Here is a 14389-nt window from a genome sequence, read left to right as displayed (position 1 = left end):
CAGGAAGTCCTTTTCCAAGTTCACTCAATCCTACTACTGCCACTTCTTCCAACTCACTCCCCCCCCACCCTCAGCCCCGCCATGTAGTTGCTCTTGCCTTCCAACACAAGATGGGTTCTCAAATCAACCTTAACTGCAAAACTTTCTCACCTTCAGTAACAATGGTCTAAAAACAGTACTGATTCAGACAACCATTTTTCTTGGTTGACTAAAGCACCATTTCAGGTCCCCCTCTCAAAAATCCATTCAGAAACTAGCTAGTATTTTACAATACTGAAGTTTTTCCAATATAGTAACATTTTGAAAAAGAACAAGTAGCCAGTAGTGATGTTCATAACAATGACATAGAATTCTAATGCAAAATTAGAACTGTTTACTTGAGGTAGGCACATCATTACCAGCTCAATTTCAGATCAGATGAGCAATTACTTGATGGAACAACTTTTGTAAAAACACTATTTCCTTAATACAGGTATCAATAAGCCTATATTTAAACCTTTTCCCTAACATTCCAAGACTCTGTCAAAAAAAAGGATGGAAGCAAACAGAAATTTGCATGAGTGATTAAAAGCTTGGCTCAGGATTACATTGAAGAGGATGATCCTGGGAGAAGAGGAGAGAGTTGTTTAAAGGAGGGAATTCTAGATTTTAGAATACAGGCAACCATCTACTTGACTGCTAATGAGGGACTGCAGATACACGCCAGAGATCAATTTCACAAAAAAAATTAAAACAAACATTCAAATTAATTTGAATGACTAAGTCATGAAAGTATTGTGGTACTGACATTACAAGCAGCTAAGAGTACATTAGAACTATTTTGGTTTTTGGCCACAGGTTATGTATCCAATATATTCCAATATACAGACTAAGCACATCAATGACCAATGCCACAAGTTGACAGACAGTAAATATTTCATGTAAAAACACACATGCAAGTTAAAAGTATTGTCGACATGGCAACAACCTGTACACAAAAATAAGCCCAACACAGGATGTGCGTACATAATTCAAACTGAACATTTAGTGCAGAGTGGCTGCTTAAATTAGACTGGAACCTTTGAGAAACACCGATAAAGCTTGGAAAAGGTCTTCCCTACGGCACATCTTCAGAGCAAAGGCTGTGTCTTGGGCAACACGCTTAGGCAACAGACAATAGGTGCAGGAGTAGGCCATTCGGCCCTTCAAGCCAGCACCACCATTCGTTATGATCATGGCCGATCATCAACAATCAGTATCCTGTTCCTGCCTTATCCGCATAACCCTTGATTCCACTATCTTTAAGAGCTCTATCCATCTCTTTCTTTAAAGTATCCAGAGAGTTGGCCTCCACTGCCTTCTGGGGCAGAGCATTCCATATATCCACCACTCTCTGGGTGAAGAAGTTTTTCCTCAACTCTATTCTAAATGGCCTGCCCCTTATTTTTATAACTGTGTCCTCTGGTCCTGGGCTCACCCATCAGCAGAAGCATGCTTCCTGCCTCCAGAGTGTCCAATCCCTCAATAATCTTATACATCTCAATCAGAACCCCTCTCATCCTTCTAAACTCAAGTGTATACAAGCGCAGTTGCTCACAATCTTTCAACACAAGATAGTCCCGCCAGTCTGGGAATTGACCTTGTGAACCTACGCTGCACTCCCTGAATAGAAAAGAACATCCTTCCTAAAATTTGGACACCAAAACTGCACAGGATACACCAGGTGCGGTCTCACCAGGGCCCTGTACAACTGCGAAAGGACCTCTTTCCACCCCTCAACCAAATGCAGATGAAGCCATTTGGGAAGAGCAGTTTCAAACCATCTGTCTACAAGTACTACTTGCCAAAAAGCAATACACAAGCTTTCAATAATAAGGATAAAAGCAAAGAAGATCTCAGTTGATGTTACTACTGGACAAGTCAGATCACTGAATTAAAAAAACCAAGCCAAATTCACAAGGATTTTCGAAGTTTGAGGAAGGGTCACCAGACCCGAAACGTGAACTGTTTTCTCCTTCACAGATGCTGCCAGACCTGTTGAGCTTTTCCAGCAACTTTGTTTTTGTTCTTCATTTAACATGGCAGCTTTTCACTGAAGTTTAAGCATACCAGGCTGCAGATTTAATTTTAATATAAAATTTATGCTAAAAAAAAACACAAAAAGCATGCTAAATAGTTTAAGCCTGACACTAACATTTGGCATCTACTCCTAATCACTTTGCAATGAATTAAAATTCAGACAGATTTTCCTTTAGTTCCCAAATCCGTAGGTTCACTTAACTATTTCTTAGTTCTGGTCATGAGAACTGCAAAGCTTTCTTTGATGGACAGATTTTCCTCAGTTTTGAGAAACGAATGTAGACTTCTAACCAAAACATTCCTGGTTTGGATGTTTTCATAACCTGAAATCCTCACAAAAAAGGCAGCAATTTAAAGGAATAAGCTCAGAACCAACTATTTTTTCTAGGAGGAACATTGTAGCATCTGACCTTAATCAGGTCTTCAAACTGAATTGGAAAAAGAAAAAAGTGTAATTAATAAACAAACTTGCTCATCTAGCTTCTGAAAAGCTAAAGGCTTCACTTTTGTTCCCCTTTCCCATCATGTCCCAGAGGAATAAACCTTCATTAATCCCCCAGGAAAACGTCAGCCATCTCCTGTGACACATGCTGGTTGAAAAAAAATCATGCACCCAAAAAAACACTGACCTAGCTAATTAAACTTCACAAGAGACCAATCCCATGTGCCACTAGTTCAAAATTCAAATTCCTCAAAAAAAAACCAACACATTTTTCTTCCCTCTTTAGGGAGAGAATCTTTGGTTTTTGCAGCATTCCTGGAAAGTTTACCTCAAGTAATGGCTGTTCCGAACTGCCAAACCAAAAACATTTCTCCAACACTGTCCTTGGCTTATTGAAGGAGGATACGTATACAATACCCATCAGCAAATCAGCAAACAAATTAGGCTCCCACGGAGGAACAAAATATAATGACAGCTAGAAATGTGCAGGTAGTCAGACAGCATCTGTGAAGAGAGACAAAGCTGATGTCTCAACTTAAAATGTCAGTTTTAAAGAACAGTCATTGACCTGATGAACCATTAACAATGATTATCTCCACAGATGCCTGGCCTGAGTTTTCCCAGATTGTTGTCACTCTCATTTAAACTTTTTCATGTAACCTCATCAGATAAAAACAGGCCACAAAATCATATCAAAACAGGTCATCTGGTGAATGCCTACAAACAAGCTCCAAGACCCTCCTGTGCTGCTGAGGTAGATCCCCTATCCCTGGAATGGGAGTCCTGGGTACAAGTCCCACCTCCTCTAAAGAGAGGTAATAACATCATTTGAACAGGTTGATTAGAAATAGGTTAAATACAAAAAACACCACTTTGCTAAATCTTCGCAGCACTTTAAAAACAATTCTTTGGTCTTTAATTCAAAACCTGAATGCACCCATTTCAAATTTAACCTCTACGGATTTGCCTCTGTAAATCTTTCACAAAAAAAAATTAAGTTTCTTAAATGCTTTTGTCATATCCGTTTTGAATCATTTACTTCTAATGTAGTAAGCTAAGAATGCTGGAATTAGGCAGTTGAGTCTCTGCTTTGAGCTACACCCCCTTGGTGCAACATTTTTTTTTAAAGGAAGCAACTTCATGCCAAATATAAAAGTTTTTGATTTTTATTTAAAAAAAACAAATGAAGCAGATGAGAATCACATATGTATTAGACAACAAATATAGGTAACCATGCCACAAGCTCAGGGATTGTTTACATTGCCTGGTTGAATTGCCTTAACTATATACTCTTTGCATATGGGCACAAATTTTTAATATGCCAATGTAATAATAGAGCACTAATCAGTCTACACAGAACGTTACTGATTATCAGCTGTGTTTTTCATAAAATGCCAAACACTTTAGGTAGTGGAAACACAACAGCAATCGTTATGGAGAATAAAATGCATGGGAAGCTAGATCAGGTGTACTTTTAAAAAAGTGCATGGATAGATAAGGTCTTAATTCCTACAGTGACATTCCCAAAAAACTGCATTAACTCAATTCAAAGAGGTGGGAAAGTAGGGGATGGTGGTGGCAGTGGTGATGGTTCAAAAGGCCCCACTTCTGCTAATTAATACGTTCATATCAACCTAAATTAGTGCGAGAAACAACTGGCAGTCCTGTCTCAAAATATAAAAAACTAATATATTAATGACAGACATAAAAATGTCAATTAAGACCATTAGACATAGGAGTGGAAGTAAGGTCATTCAACCCATCCGGTCCACTCTGCCATTTAAATCATGGCTGATGGGCATTTCAACTCCACTTCCCTGCACTCCCCCCCATAGCCCTTGTGCAAGACCTACACTGTTTATAGCATTTTGGTAAGTTTGGCTCTTGGCAAGCTCTTGCCACTTGTCTCTGGCAACCCAGTCTGCTCTGACATACTAAAGAGACACCTGCATTTCTCTATTTCAGATCTGAAGTATGATACTAGTCTTGGGCAATTATACTGGAGGATTATTGGAAGCATAGTAGGCCTAGGAGTGTGGGTAAATAAAGAGGAAAATTAGAAAAGTCTGCTGCGCTGTTCCATATATATCTGAATATTCAAACAAACATTACTGATAGCAATAAAACTTTGCATTGAAGTTTATTAGCTAGTCAAGCATTCAGTTTGCTTAAATAGACCGTCTTTGCAGTTTCCCAACTTACTGGCCTAAGCATCAAGAAAGCTCACATACAATAAAGCTTAAACAGCTTACTCTAAAAGCGTTTTTACTATAAAGTGCAAGACCTGTTTATTTAGTAGGAAGTGACCAGGAAATGACTGCATTAAATAAGCATTTAGACAGACACGAACAGGCAGCGAATACAGGGGATACGGACCATGTGCAGATAGAGAAGATTAGTTTAGAACAGCATCATGATCAGCACAGACATGGTGAGCCAAAGGGCCTAATCCTGTGCATAACTGTTTAAGTTCTTTACCATTTGTCTGTTAATCTAGCAACAGAAGAGGGGCAGTAGGCCCTCAGCATAAAATAGCCTTGATTGCCAAAACTTTGCAAACATTGTTACTTCTAGTAAGTCACACTGGATAAGATGTTGAAACTAAAAGCCTGCAATCACTTTGCCAAAATAAAAAGTTAATTACTGCAGATGCTGGAAATATGAAGACGACTTGGCAGCCTCTAGAGAGCATGTTTATGCCCAGTCTATTGACACCTTCAGCAGTCACCCAATCTTCAGCTTTGAATTGAAGTAAAATTCAACTTTTTAATATTAATGATGCTTGTCATTCCAGAAATGCTGCCAGACCTGACTATTTCCTGCATTTTGTTTTTATTATAATAGCACCTCTAAGATTTGCAATGCAATAAATCTCCAACTTTAGTTACAGATTGGAGGCCAGCTGGCAGGCACCAGGATGTGGAAGTAAGCTTGTGGGAATATTAGCCAAAGCCTCAGATATCCGTTTATATTTTATCAGGTACAGCAGGCCACACAGCAAACCACAACATACACATTCTAAACCACCAGTTGTGACTTCCCTTTTTGGAGAAACAGAAAAGAGAAATAAGGCCATTCAGCCAGTTGAGCCTGCTCTAGTTGACCACCACTGCATCCATTATTTCTACAGCCACTTCCTTATGTACCCTAGGATGTAGTTTATTCATGCCTAGCAATTTCTCACGTAATGCACCTGACTTTCTACATTTCCCCAATATCCTTTGACCTCTTTAGCATCAAGTGCTATAAGAACCACCTCCCTGGAATCATACAATGTTTTGGCCTCGACAGCCTTCTGTGGCAGTGAATTTCATGGGCTCGTCATCTAGGGTAAAGACGCTGAATTAGTTAGGTCAATCAGGATTGTATTTACTGGAGTTTAGAAGGGATGTGGGGGAGGGTCTCATGGAAACCTACAAAATTCTAACAGGACTGACTAAGGTTGATGCAGGAAGGATGTGCCCAATGGCAGGGAGTCCAAAACCAGGAGTCAATCCAAAGATATGGAATAAACCATTTATTCCTACTTTGTTCCTGAATGCCAACCAGTTTTCCAGCTATCACAATTCCCAACTTCAATCTCTTGTGCTTTAGTTTTACATAAAAATGTGTTGTGGGACTTTGTGGAGAGGCTTCTGAAAGTTTAAACAAACTAAATCCATTGGCTTCTCTCAACAAGTCTACCAATTACACACAATTCTAGTAGATTGGCCAAGGATAACATCTGATTTGATTTATTCTAGTCATGTGTACCTAAATACAGTGAAAAATTTTGTTTGCTAGCAGTACAGGCATAACAGTTAGCTGGGACATACAGCATTGGGTGCTTAAAAAGGCATACAGATTACACAGCACAGGTGTGCTAACCAAAATTAACATTTGAAGTTATACAGGTCTATTCATGAATGGCAGGGAAGCAGTTATTCTTGAAACTGTTGGTTTGTGTTCAATCTTCTACATCTTTTGCCTTACGGAAAAGGTTGTAGGATAGCATTACCAGCATGGGTGGGGTCTTTGATGACAGCAACATTTCTGCAATGAGAAGTGGAAGGGGAGTCGATGGACGGAACGTTGTCTTCCATGATGGTCTAGGCTGTGCAAACAGCCTTTAGATTTGTTTTTAAAAAAGAAAAGAAAAATTGGTCCTGGGCAAAGCAGTTGCTGTACCATACAAGGCTTTCTTTCACAAATCCATGCTGACAGTGTTGGATGCTGGCACTGTTTTTCCAAATGCTCAGCTATTCCAGCGAGAGCAAGAGCGAGAGCGAGGACATATTAGAACAGTTCTTATGGATTAGAGGGCAGCAACAGTCTATGCAATAGAGATGACGACCACTGCATCCATTATTTCTCGGGCCATTTCCTTAAGTACTGTAGTATCCAGGCAGAGGGATTTATCAGCCTTCAATCCCATTAATTTCTCCAAACTAGTTTCCCCATTACTGATTTCTTTCAGCTCTTCCCTCACTAAACTCTGGCCCCCACATTTCTCGTGCATCGTCTGCTTTGCAAACGAAACCAAAAGTTTGTATTTAGTTGCTCAGTCATTTCTCCATACTCCGTTATAAGTGTCCTGTTTGGGGCGGCCTTAAACTCTCTTCATATGCCCTCAAGAGGTCATTCTTAGCATAAGCATTACTGGCTGGCTAGCATTTATTATCTGTCCCTAACTGCCCTCAAGGAGGTGGCGGGTTATGACAGTTGAAGTGCTGTAGGTTGGCTTATAGATTTGACCCAATGACACTGAAGGAACAGAGATATATTTCCAAGTCAGGATGCCAAGCGGCTTGGAGGGGAACTTGCAGGGGATGTTCTCGCGTATCTGTTGCCTTTGACCTCCTAGATGGAAGCAGTTGAGAGTTTGGAAGATGCTAAGGGCTTGGTGAATTTCTTCAGTGTATGCATAGGTTGTACAGACTGCTGCTCGAATGTCAACGGTAGAGGCATTGTCAGAAGTAAGAATCAAGCAGGCAGCTTTCTCCTGGACGGTGTGGTACTTCAAGTGTTTTTGGAACTGCACCCATCAAAACAAGTAGGAGTATTCCATCACACGCCTGATGAGTGCTTTGTAGATGGTGGGCAGGCTTTGGGGAGTCAGGACCTAAGCCAGTCACTACAATATTCTTAGCCTCAGATGAAGAGTCATCAAGGCTCTAAACGTTACCTTGCTCTCTCTCAGTGGATGCCACCTGACATGCTGTGATTGCCAACATTTTTTTGTTTTCAGCAACTGCTGTAATTTGCTCCTACATCCTGTTTCTGCTGGACTTTTCTAGTGCCTGGGACGATACCAGATGGTGTCTCATTTCTTTGAGACTTTGTAGCAATTTATACAACCGAGTGGCTTGCTAGGCTGTTTCAGAGAACAGTTGGGAGTCAGCCGTATTGCTGTGGGCCTGGAGTCACATGGAGGCCAGACCAGGTGAGGAGAGCAGATTTCCTTCCCTGAAGTGCATTAGGTGATGAGAAGAATTGGTTTCTGTGTTCACTGCAAACTTAATCTTGTGCTTTTCTGTCTCAAAAATCAATGCCTTCCACCTCTTTTGCTGAATTCTAAACTACTCCCATGCTTCAGATTTGATGCTTTTGCCGATTTGTATGTCTCGTCAAGACCTAACACTAATTTCCCTTTAAGCCATCTTCTGGGTGACATTTCTGGTTAAGTTTGTGTCAGACAGGAATGAACAATTGCTGCAATTCACCTATGCACTCTTTGAATGAAGTTTGCTATTGCCTTTTCACTGTCATACCCAAGTAGTGTTCCCCAATCTATCACAGGCAACTTGTGTCTCATACTATTACAAACTCAGGACACTAGACTCAATTACATCACTCTCCATCTTATTATGGTTGCACAATGGGCTGCCCACACAATCAGGTTGCCAACTATTCCTGTCATTACACACTAACTCAACGGCTGAGGAAAGTTCACATCGATCAATATTGCATAGGTCTGTTCAACAGTTAGGAATAAATTGGTGAGTACTTCTGAGTACTGAATGCAAGTATGTAAAACAAAACACGAAAAACCAAACTTTAACATTTGAGGATATAATTGTTCATTTCACTTCTATACATTTTAGTTTCAACATGAACTAATTGGACTGTGTATTAATACCATGCTTTCCTGAAGTCCCAGTTATTCAAATGAAAATACATATACATAACAGAAGTCTTAAATTGCTTTATAAGTGTTGACCTTTACTCAGTTTCTAAGACACTGGAACTAGTTAAATCTATATATTATCTAAGGTTTGCCAATGAGTAGCAACTGAGCATAATATTAAAGCTCATAGTAAGTCACTGCTTTCAGATGTCAGCTCCCTACAAACTAAATTTTAAAAGGAACTAACTTGCTGTATTTTTAAAGAGTAAAAAATTGTGTTCCAATAAGTCATCCAAGGTGATCTAATTTCTAATTAATGGCTACAGAGATAATTGAGTCTCAATATCCAAAAAATTCAGATTTTGTATACATTCCAATCAGACTACACTATCATGTACCTACAAGATCACAGGGTCTTTCATCTCTGGGGATGCAGTAAATCCTCAATTGGCTCTGCGCAGGTCACTGCTAATTTGGAAACAAAGACTCCAATTCCATTCAAACCTACTGTACAAGGTTCAAATTCCAGACTGGTTGGCTCAAGTATTGTTTAGGCCAATGTTTAAGAACTGTCATTAACAAAATGACACAGGGGAAACTTACTTACATTTACTTTAAGAATGGGTCTCAGAAAAGACATCTGTACAAACAAAATGATTAAAACTTCATGATACTTACAGACTATCAATTCAAACTATGGACAATTACTTTTTCAGGATTAGTTCTTGTAAATTTATTTGAAGCTTTAAAGCTTCAATGAACACAAGGCTTTTATACACACTAACCCACACAAGGAACATATTCAAAGGTTCTGCCTTTACAGGATGTCAGAAAGAATAGCAACATCATCTCACCCCAAAAAGCTAATGAAAAGTGCAAGTAATTACAGAATTAAGAAACTGCTGCAAATAAGCCAATCTGCAAAAAGGCAGATTGGAATTTGGTTTGACAAAACAGCAGTAAACTGCCCTCCCGGCTCATCAATTAACCGTGCCCATTTACAGAATTTGATTTGTGGCACTTGGTTGCATCTTAAAATTCTCCTAAAGCTGAATACAGTGCAAATTAAAATTCACCCTCAAATATTATAGGCAAAACAACATTTGTGAAAATGCGGGAAGCACGTGCTCAGTTGTAAACAGAAGGATTAGAAGAGTCTACATTAAAAGATGGCTTGAAACTTCAGACTGCAACTCCAATCTAAAAAAAAGCACATTTTTGATTTTTGAAGTTGCCAAGCCTCAACTGTTCAAATTTATTAGCTCAAGCAGCAATACCAAGTGAGCTTACTCTATTTTAAGTTAAAGGTTCTAACCTCTAAGTTGGCATGAAAACCACTCAATTATAAGCAATGTCAAAAACAGCTGACTTGCCTTACTTATAGTTTCCCACAAAGTTTTTTTTTAAAAACTGCCATTTAAAAACAAATGTACATAGGCATCAGCACCTTACAAAATAGCAGGAACAGAAGCTGAAATAGTCAACTTGCTGGAACAATAAGGACCATTTTAAGCTGCTAAATGTCAAGTAAACCAGGTCAAAGTTTATCTAGGATAGATTTAATACAAAAGGAACACTCAAATTAAAATACTGTAATGGAACAAGCTCACTGCGCCATCCTTCCGTTTATATTTAATGTCATTTATTCCAAAAAATTCACTGAGGTACTAACAGTTGATATTATGAACTCATGGATCAGAGATGCTCAAATCTCATGTAGTAAACAGTGATATTACTGAAATGACATACTTCCTCAATTGTGTCTACAATTTATGGTGTTTCTACAACCTTCAGTGGAAGAAGCATAGATCTTTTTCCAGCATTTTGAACATCTTAGACTTTAAAAGCAACCTATTAACAGCAGCCTCAGCCTCAAGCTTCAGAATCTCCAGACCCCACCTTCACCACAGCACCCCTTAAAACTATTTTCCAGGCAAACTCCTGGACATCTGCTTTAAAATCATCCTCAAAGTTAAAGTGTGGCTTCTATCACTGCTGCAAAATGCTTTGAAAAATCTTATTGCAAAGAATGAGTATTCAAAGAATGCATTACTGCAAGCTGAGATACTATGATGCTCTATCAAACTGTTTACCAACAAACCTTACCAATTTTAAATAAAAATGGACACTGGGCTATTGCACAGGCCTACTGACCATCTGTACACTAGTCAGTATCTATGCCTTCAAAACTTTGCGAAAAGTAAAGTTAAAAATACAACTTTCTTCATGTTCAGGACTGCAAGGTTATCTTTCTGCAGGCCACTTTCAAGATCCTTGCAATACTGAAGTACAGATGACGATGTAAGAGCTTTAAAAATATAAACATTTCAGAATACATTTGTTTTCTTCCAGCATGTAGATGAGGCATTTTGTTAGGGCAAATCAGGGCAGGACCTACATACTTAATAGTAAGAATCTGGTGTATGTTACCAAACAAGACCTTGGAGTGCAGGTTCTTAGCACTTTGAAAGTGGAGTTTCAGGTATACTAGGTAGTGATGAGAGCATTTGGTATGCTTCCCTTTACTGATCAGTGCATTCAGTATAGGATTTGGAAGAGCATGTCACTGCCGTACAGGACATTGGTCAGGCCACTTTTGGAATACTGCATTCAATTCTGATCTGTGGGGTATAGGAAAGATTTGGTGAAACTTGAAAGAGTGCAGGAAAAAACTGACAGGGATGTTGGCAGGGTTTGAGATCTAGAAAGGCTGAATAGGCCAATGCTATTTTCACTGGAGGGCAGAGGGTGAGGGGTGACTTTATAGGATTTTATAAGGTCATCACAGGCATGGATAGGGTAAATAGTCAAGGCATTTTCCCAGGGTAAGGGAGTCCAAAACATAGGGTTAAGGAAAGTGAGGAAAGATTTAAAAGGGACCAAAGGGGCAACTTTTTCAACACAGAGGGTGGTATCAATATGGTACAGACTGCTACAGAAGAGGCTGATAAAATTACAACATTTAAAAAGTACCTGAATGAGTATATGAATAGGAAGGGTTTAGAGAGATATGGGCCAAATACTGGCAAAATGGGGCTAGATTAATTTAGGATATCTGATCAGTATCACCAAGTTGGGCCAAAGGATCTGTTTCTGCACTGTACATCTGTCACTATATTACAGTAAAAGTTCAATTTCAGAAAGCAATAAATATAAGCTCACTCCAACATAGAGGACAGGACTCGTTTACATATTTGGTTGTTAAAGTGGTTGCAAATTGAACTCGAGACACTTTTTTAAAAAAAATCCAGACCAATTTGTGCCAATTGAAGAGCGCAGCCACAACAGTAAGGCGATCCATAATATCAGACCACCAGGTTAACAGACGTGGCGCATACCTGCAGTACGAGCGTATACACACCTAGAAGCAATACAGCACGAAAACTTTAAGGTATTGTGCTGCAGGAAGAAACCGGTGACGTTTACAAGAAAAGCAAAGGGAAAAAAGAAACATCTATCTCTCTTACACCCCCAGATGTGTGGCCTTCTGCAGTCTAATTGCACATGGAAGGAATGATGTCTCTTTCCAGCCGCACGCGCCCCCACCCACCCCCGGGCACGGCCTTCACCTTTCCTCCTCCGCCTTCCAAGTGCCTTGCAGATTAAATTAGTGATGCACTCGATTGAGACGCTTCCCCCTTTTACGGGGGAGGGGGGTCAGTAGCGACTTACCTTCCTTTGCTGTCGCTCCCAGGCTGGGTCCAGCAACAAGTCGCGGTCCCAATCCTCCTCGGGCTGCATGTAGTCGCCATGGTTGGGCTGCTGGAACTGCGAGTTGGCTTCGTGATAGTCGACCATGTCCGGTGCGAGCGATGGGAGCTTACAAGGGGCGGGGAAGGGGGGATAAAAAAGAAAGAGAAAGAAACCTGACGAGGAGAGGAGCAGAAAATTAATGTAAGACTCCACCAGGTGTGGCAAACCGGGAGCAAAAAGTCACCAGAGAGCGGCGCGGTTTCAATCACGATCAGCCGTCCTTTCGACAAATCCCGATGCAAACACGCACAGAGAAACAGGGCAACGTAAGCAGAGCAAACGAAAGAGCTTCAAATAGCAGCTTATTTATTGCTTTCTCTTCCCCGCCCACCCCTGCTTGGCTAATGGTTTGACGAGAAGATCGAAGCCGTGATCTTTCCTCAGCGGCCGCTCGCTTTCCGTCCGTCTACCCTACAGCCTCGCTCGCGCTCCGCTTCTTGTGCCTCCCCCACTTCCGCCGTCTCGCTCGCGCAAGCGCGCGCAGCTTGCCTTCAAACTCAAAAGAAAACGGTCGCTTGGAGAGTCGGGGCGGGGCATACGGACGCCAACGCGCCTGTGCGTGTCCCCACTCCCTCCCCGCACCGCACCACCTGCACCTACGGAAAAACACTTCTGCGCATGTCTCTTCTCCCGTCTCCAGGCCGTGGGCGGGATTTTTTTTCAAACGTTCGTGGGAGGTTGGCGTCGTCGAGCGGGACACAACCGTTTTGGCCATATCCTTCCTCTCATTGCCCCCGGGGAAGGTAAGAGTCAACACATCACCGAGCTAATTCCTCTAAAGGACAGAAATTCCTGGAGGAGGGTCTGCAGGTGTGGAGAAACAGGGAGGAAAAATGAAAACTGATGTTCAGAGAGTCCGGTGACGCCCTTCTTCTGATCCTTCATTCTGAACCAGGGAGGGCCCCGGTTCAAGTCCCACCTGCCTTCCGAGATGCCACCGTGCTGATTAAAAGCAACAAAAAACTGAAATTAAGATAATAAAGTGTGAAGCTGGGTGAACACAGCAGGCCAAGCAGTATCTCAGGAGCGCAAAAGCTTCTCACTTTTTGTTGTCTTGGATTCTCCAGCATCTGCAGTTCCCATTATCTCTGACCAAAAACCTGAAATTGCCGACCTTCGGGTAGCATTTATGGAGAGAAAGCGGAGCTAAAATTTCGGTTCAAGTGACCCTTCAGAACAGGTTGATTAAAAGTATCACTCACCCATAGGTCTGGAGCCACATGTAGAACATAAAATACAGGAGCAGAATTAGGCCGTTGAGTCTGCTCCACCAATCAATCATTGCTGATGTTTCCGAATCCCATTCTCTTGCCTTCTCTGCATAACCCTTGATCCCCTTGCAAGTCAAGAATCTATCTGTCCCTGTCTTAAAGGCACTCATTACTTGGTCTCGACAGCTTTCTTTGGCGACGAGTTCCACAGATTCACCATTGGTTGAAGAAATTCCGCATCATCTCACTTCTGAAGTTCCCTTCACTCTAGGGCAGTGCCCTCGGGTCCTGGTCTCTCCTACTAGTGCAAATATCTTCCTCACATCCAGTCTATTCCATATTCTGCAAGTTTCAATGAGATCACCCCTCATCCTCCTAAACTCTATGTAGTACAGACCCAGAGTAGACAACCACTCAGCCAGCCAATTTAGGGTTATTAGGTAAGTTCACATCAGTTGTATAATCCTTTAATCTTTTATTTATAAATTCTGAGTCTTTATTACTTTCTCTCTTATTATACCTGAGGAAGGACCAGCGCTCCCAAACCTTGTGTGTGCAATTGAACCTTATAATCTGGTGTCATGTGATTTTTGACCTTGACAAACTCCTCATATGACAAATAAAAACCGAAAGAACAGCGGATGCTGTAAATCAGGAACAAAAAAAGTTGCTGGAAAAGCTCAACAGGTTTGGCAGCATCTGTGAAGGAAAAAAGAGGAAACGTTTCGGGTCCAGTGACCCTCATATGACAAGCCTATCATTCGAGACTGGGTAAGGTCGGTAACTTTCTTCCCTCAACAGCATTTGTGAAACAGTTTT

At 41.0% G+C, this 14389-nt stretch overlaps 1 protein-coding gene across 5 annotated transcripts in view; it reads right to left on the bottom strand.

Moving 5' to 3' along the window:
- The window catches only part of LOC125447760 (alpha-actinin-1-like), a 106562-nt gene extending 93738 nt beyond the window's left edge, over nucleotides 1-12824 (bottom strand). For 2 of the 5 annotated variants that reach the window (XM_048522453.2, XM_048522451.2), the window contains exon 1: nucleotides 12279-12823. In XM_048522453.2, coding sequence (XP_048378410.1) covers nucleotides 12279-12404 — 126 coding nt within the window. In that variant the 5' untranslated portion in view covers nucleotides 12405-12823. Of the gene's footprint in view, nucleotides 1-12278 lie in introns of all 5 variants that reach the window. The other 3 variants (XM_048522452.2, XM_048522450.2, XM_048522449.2) reach the window with 3 other exon arrangements.
- Nucleotides 12825-14389: the final 1565 nt, after the last annotated feature.

This window comes from Stegostoma tigrinum, chromosome 39 (genome assembly GCF_030684315.1).
Source record: "Stegostoma tigrinum isolate sSteTig4 chromosome 39, sSteTig4.hap1, whole genome shotgun sequence".
Classification (NCBI taxonomy): domain Eukaryota; kingdom Metazoa; phylum Chordata; class Chondrichthyes; order Orectolobiformes; family Stegostomatidae; genus Stegostoma; species Stegostoma tigrinum.
This window is presented reverse-complemented; position numbering and strand designations above follow the sequence as displayed.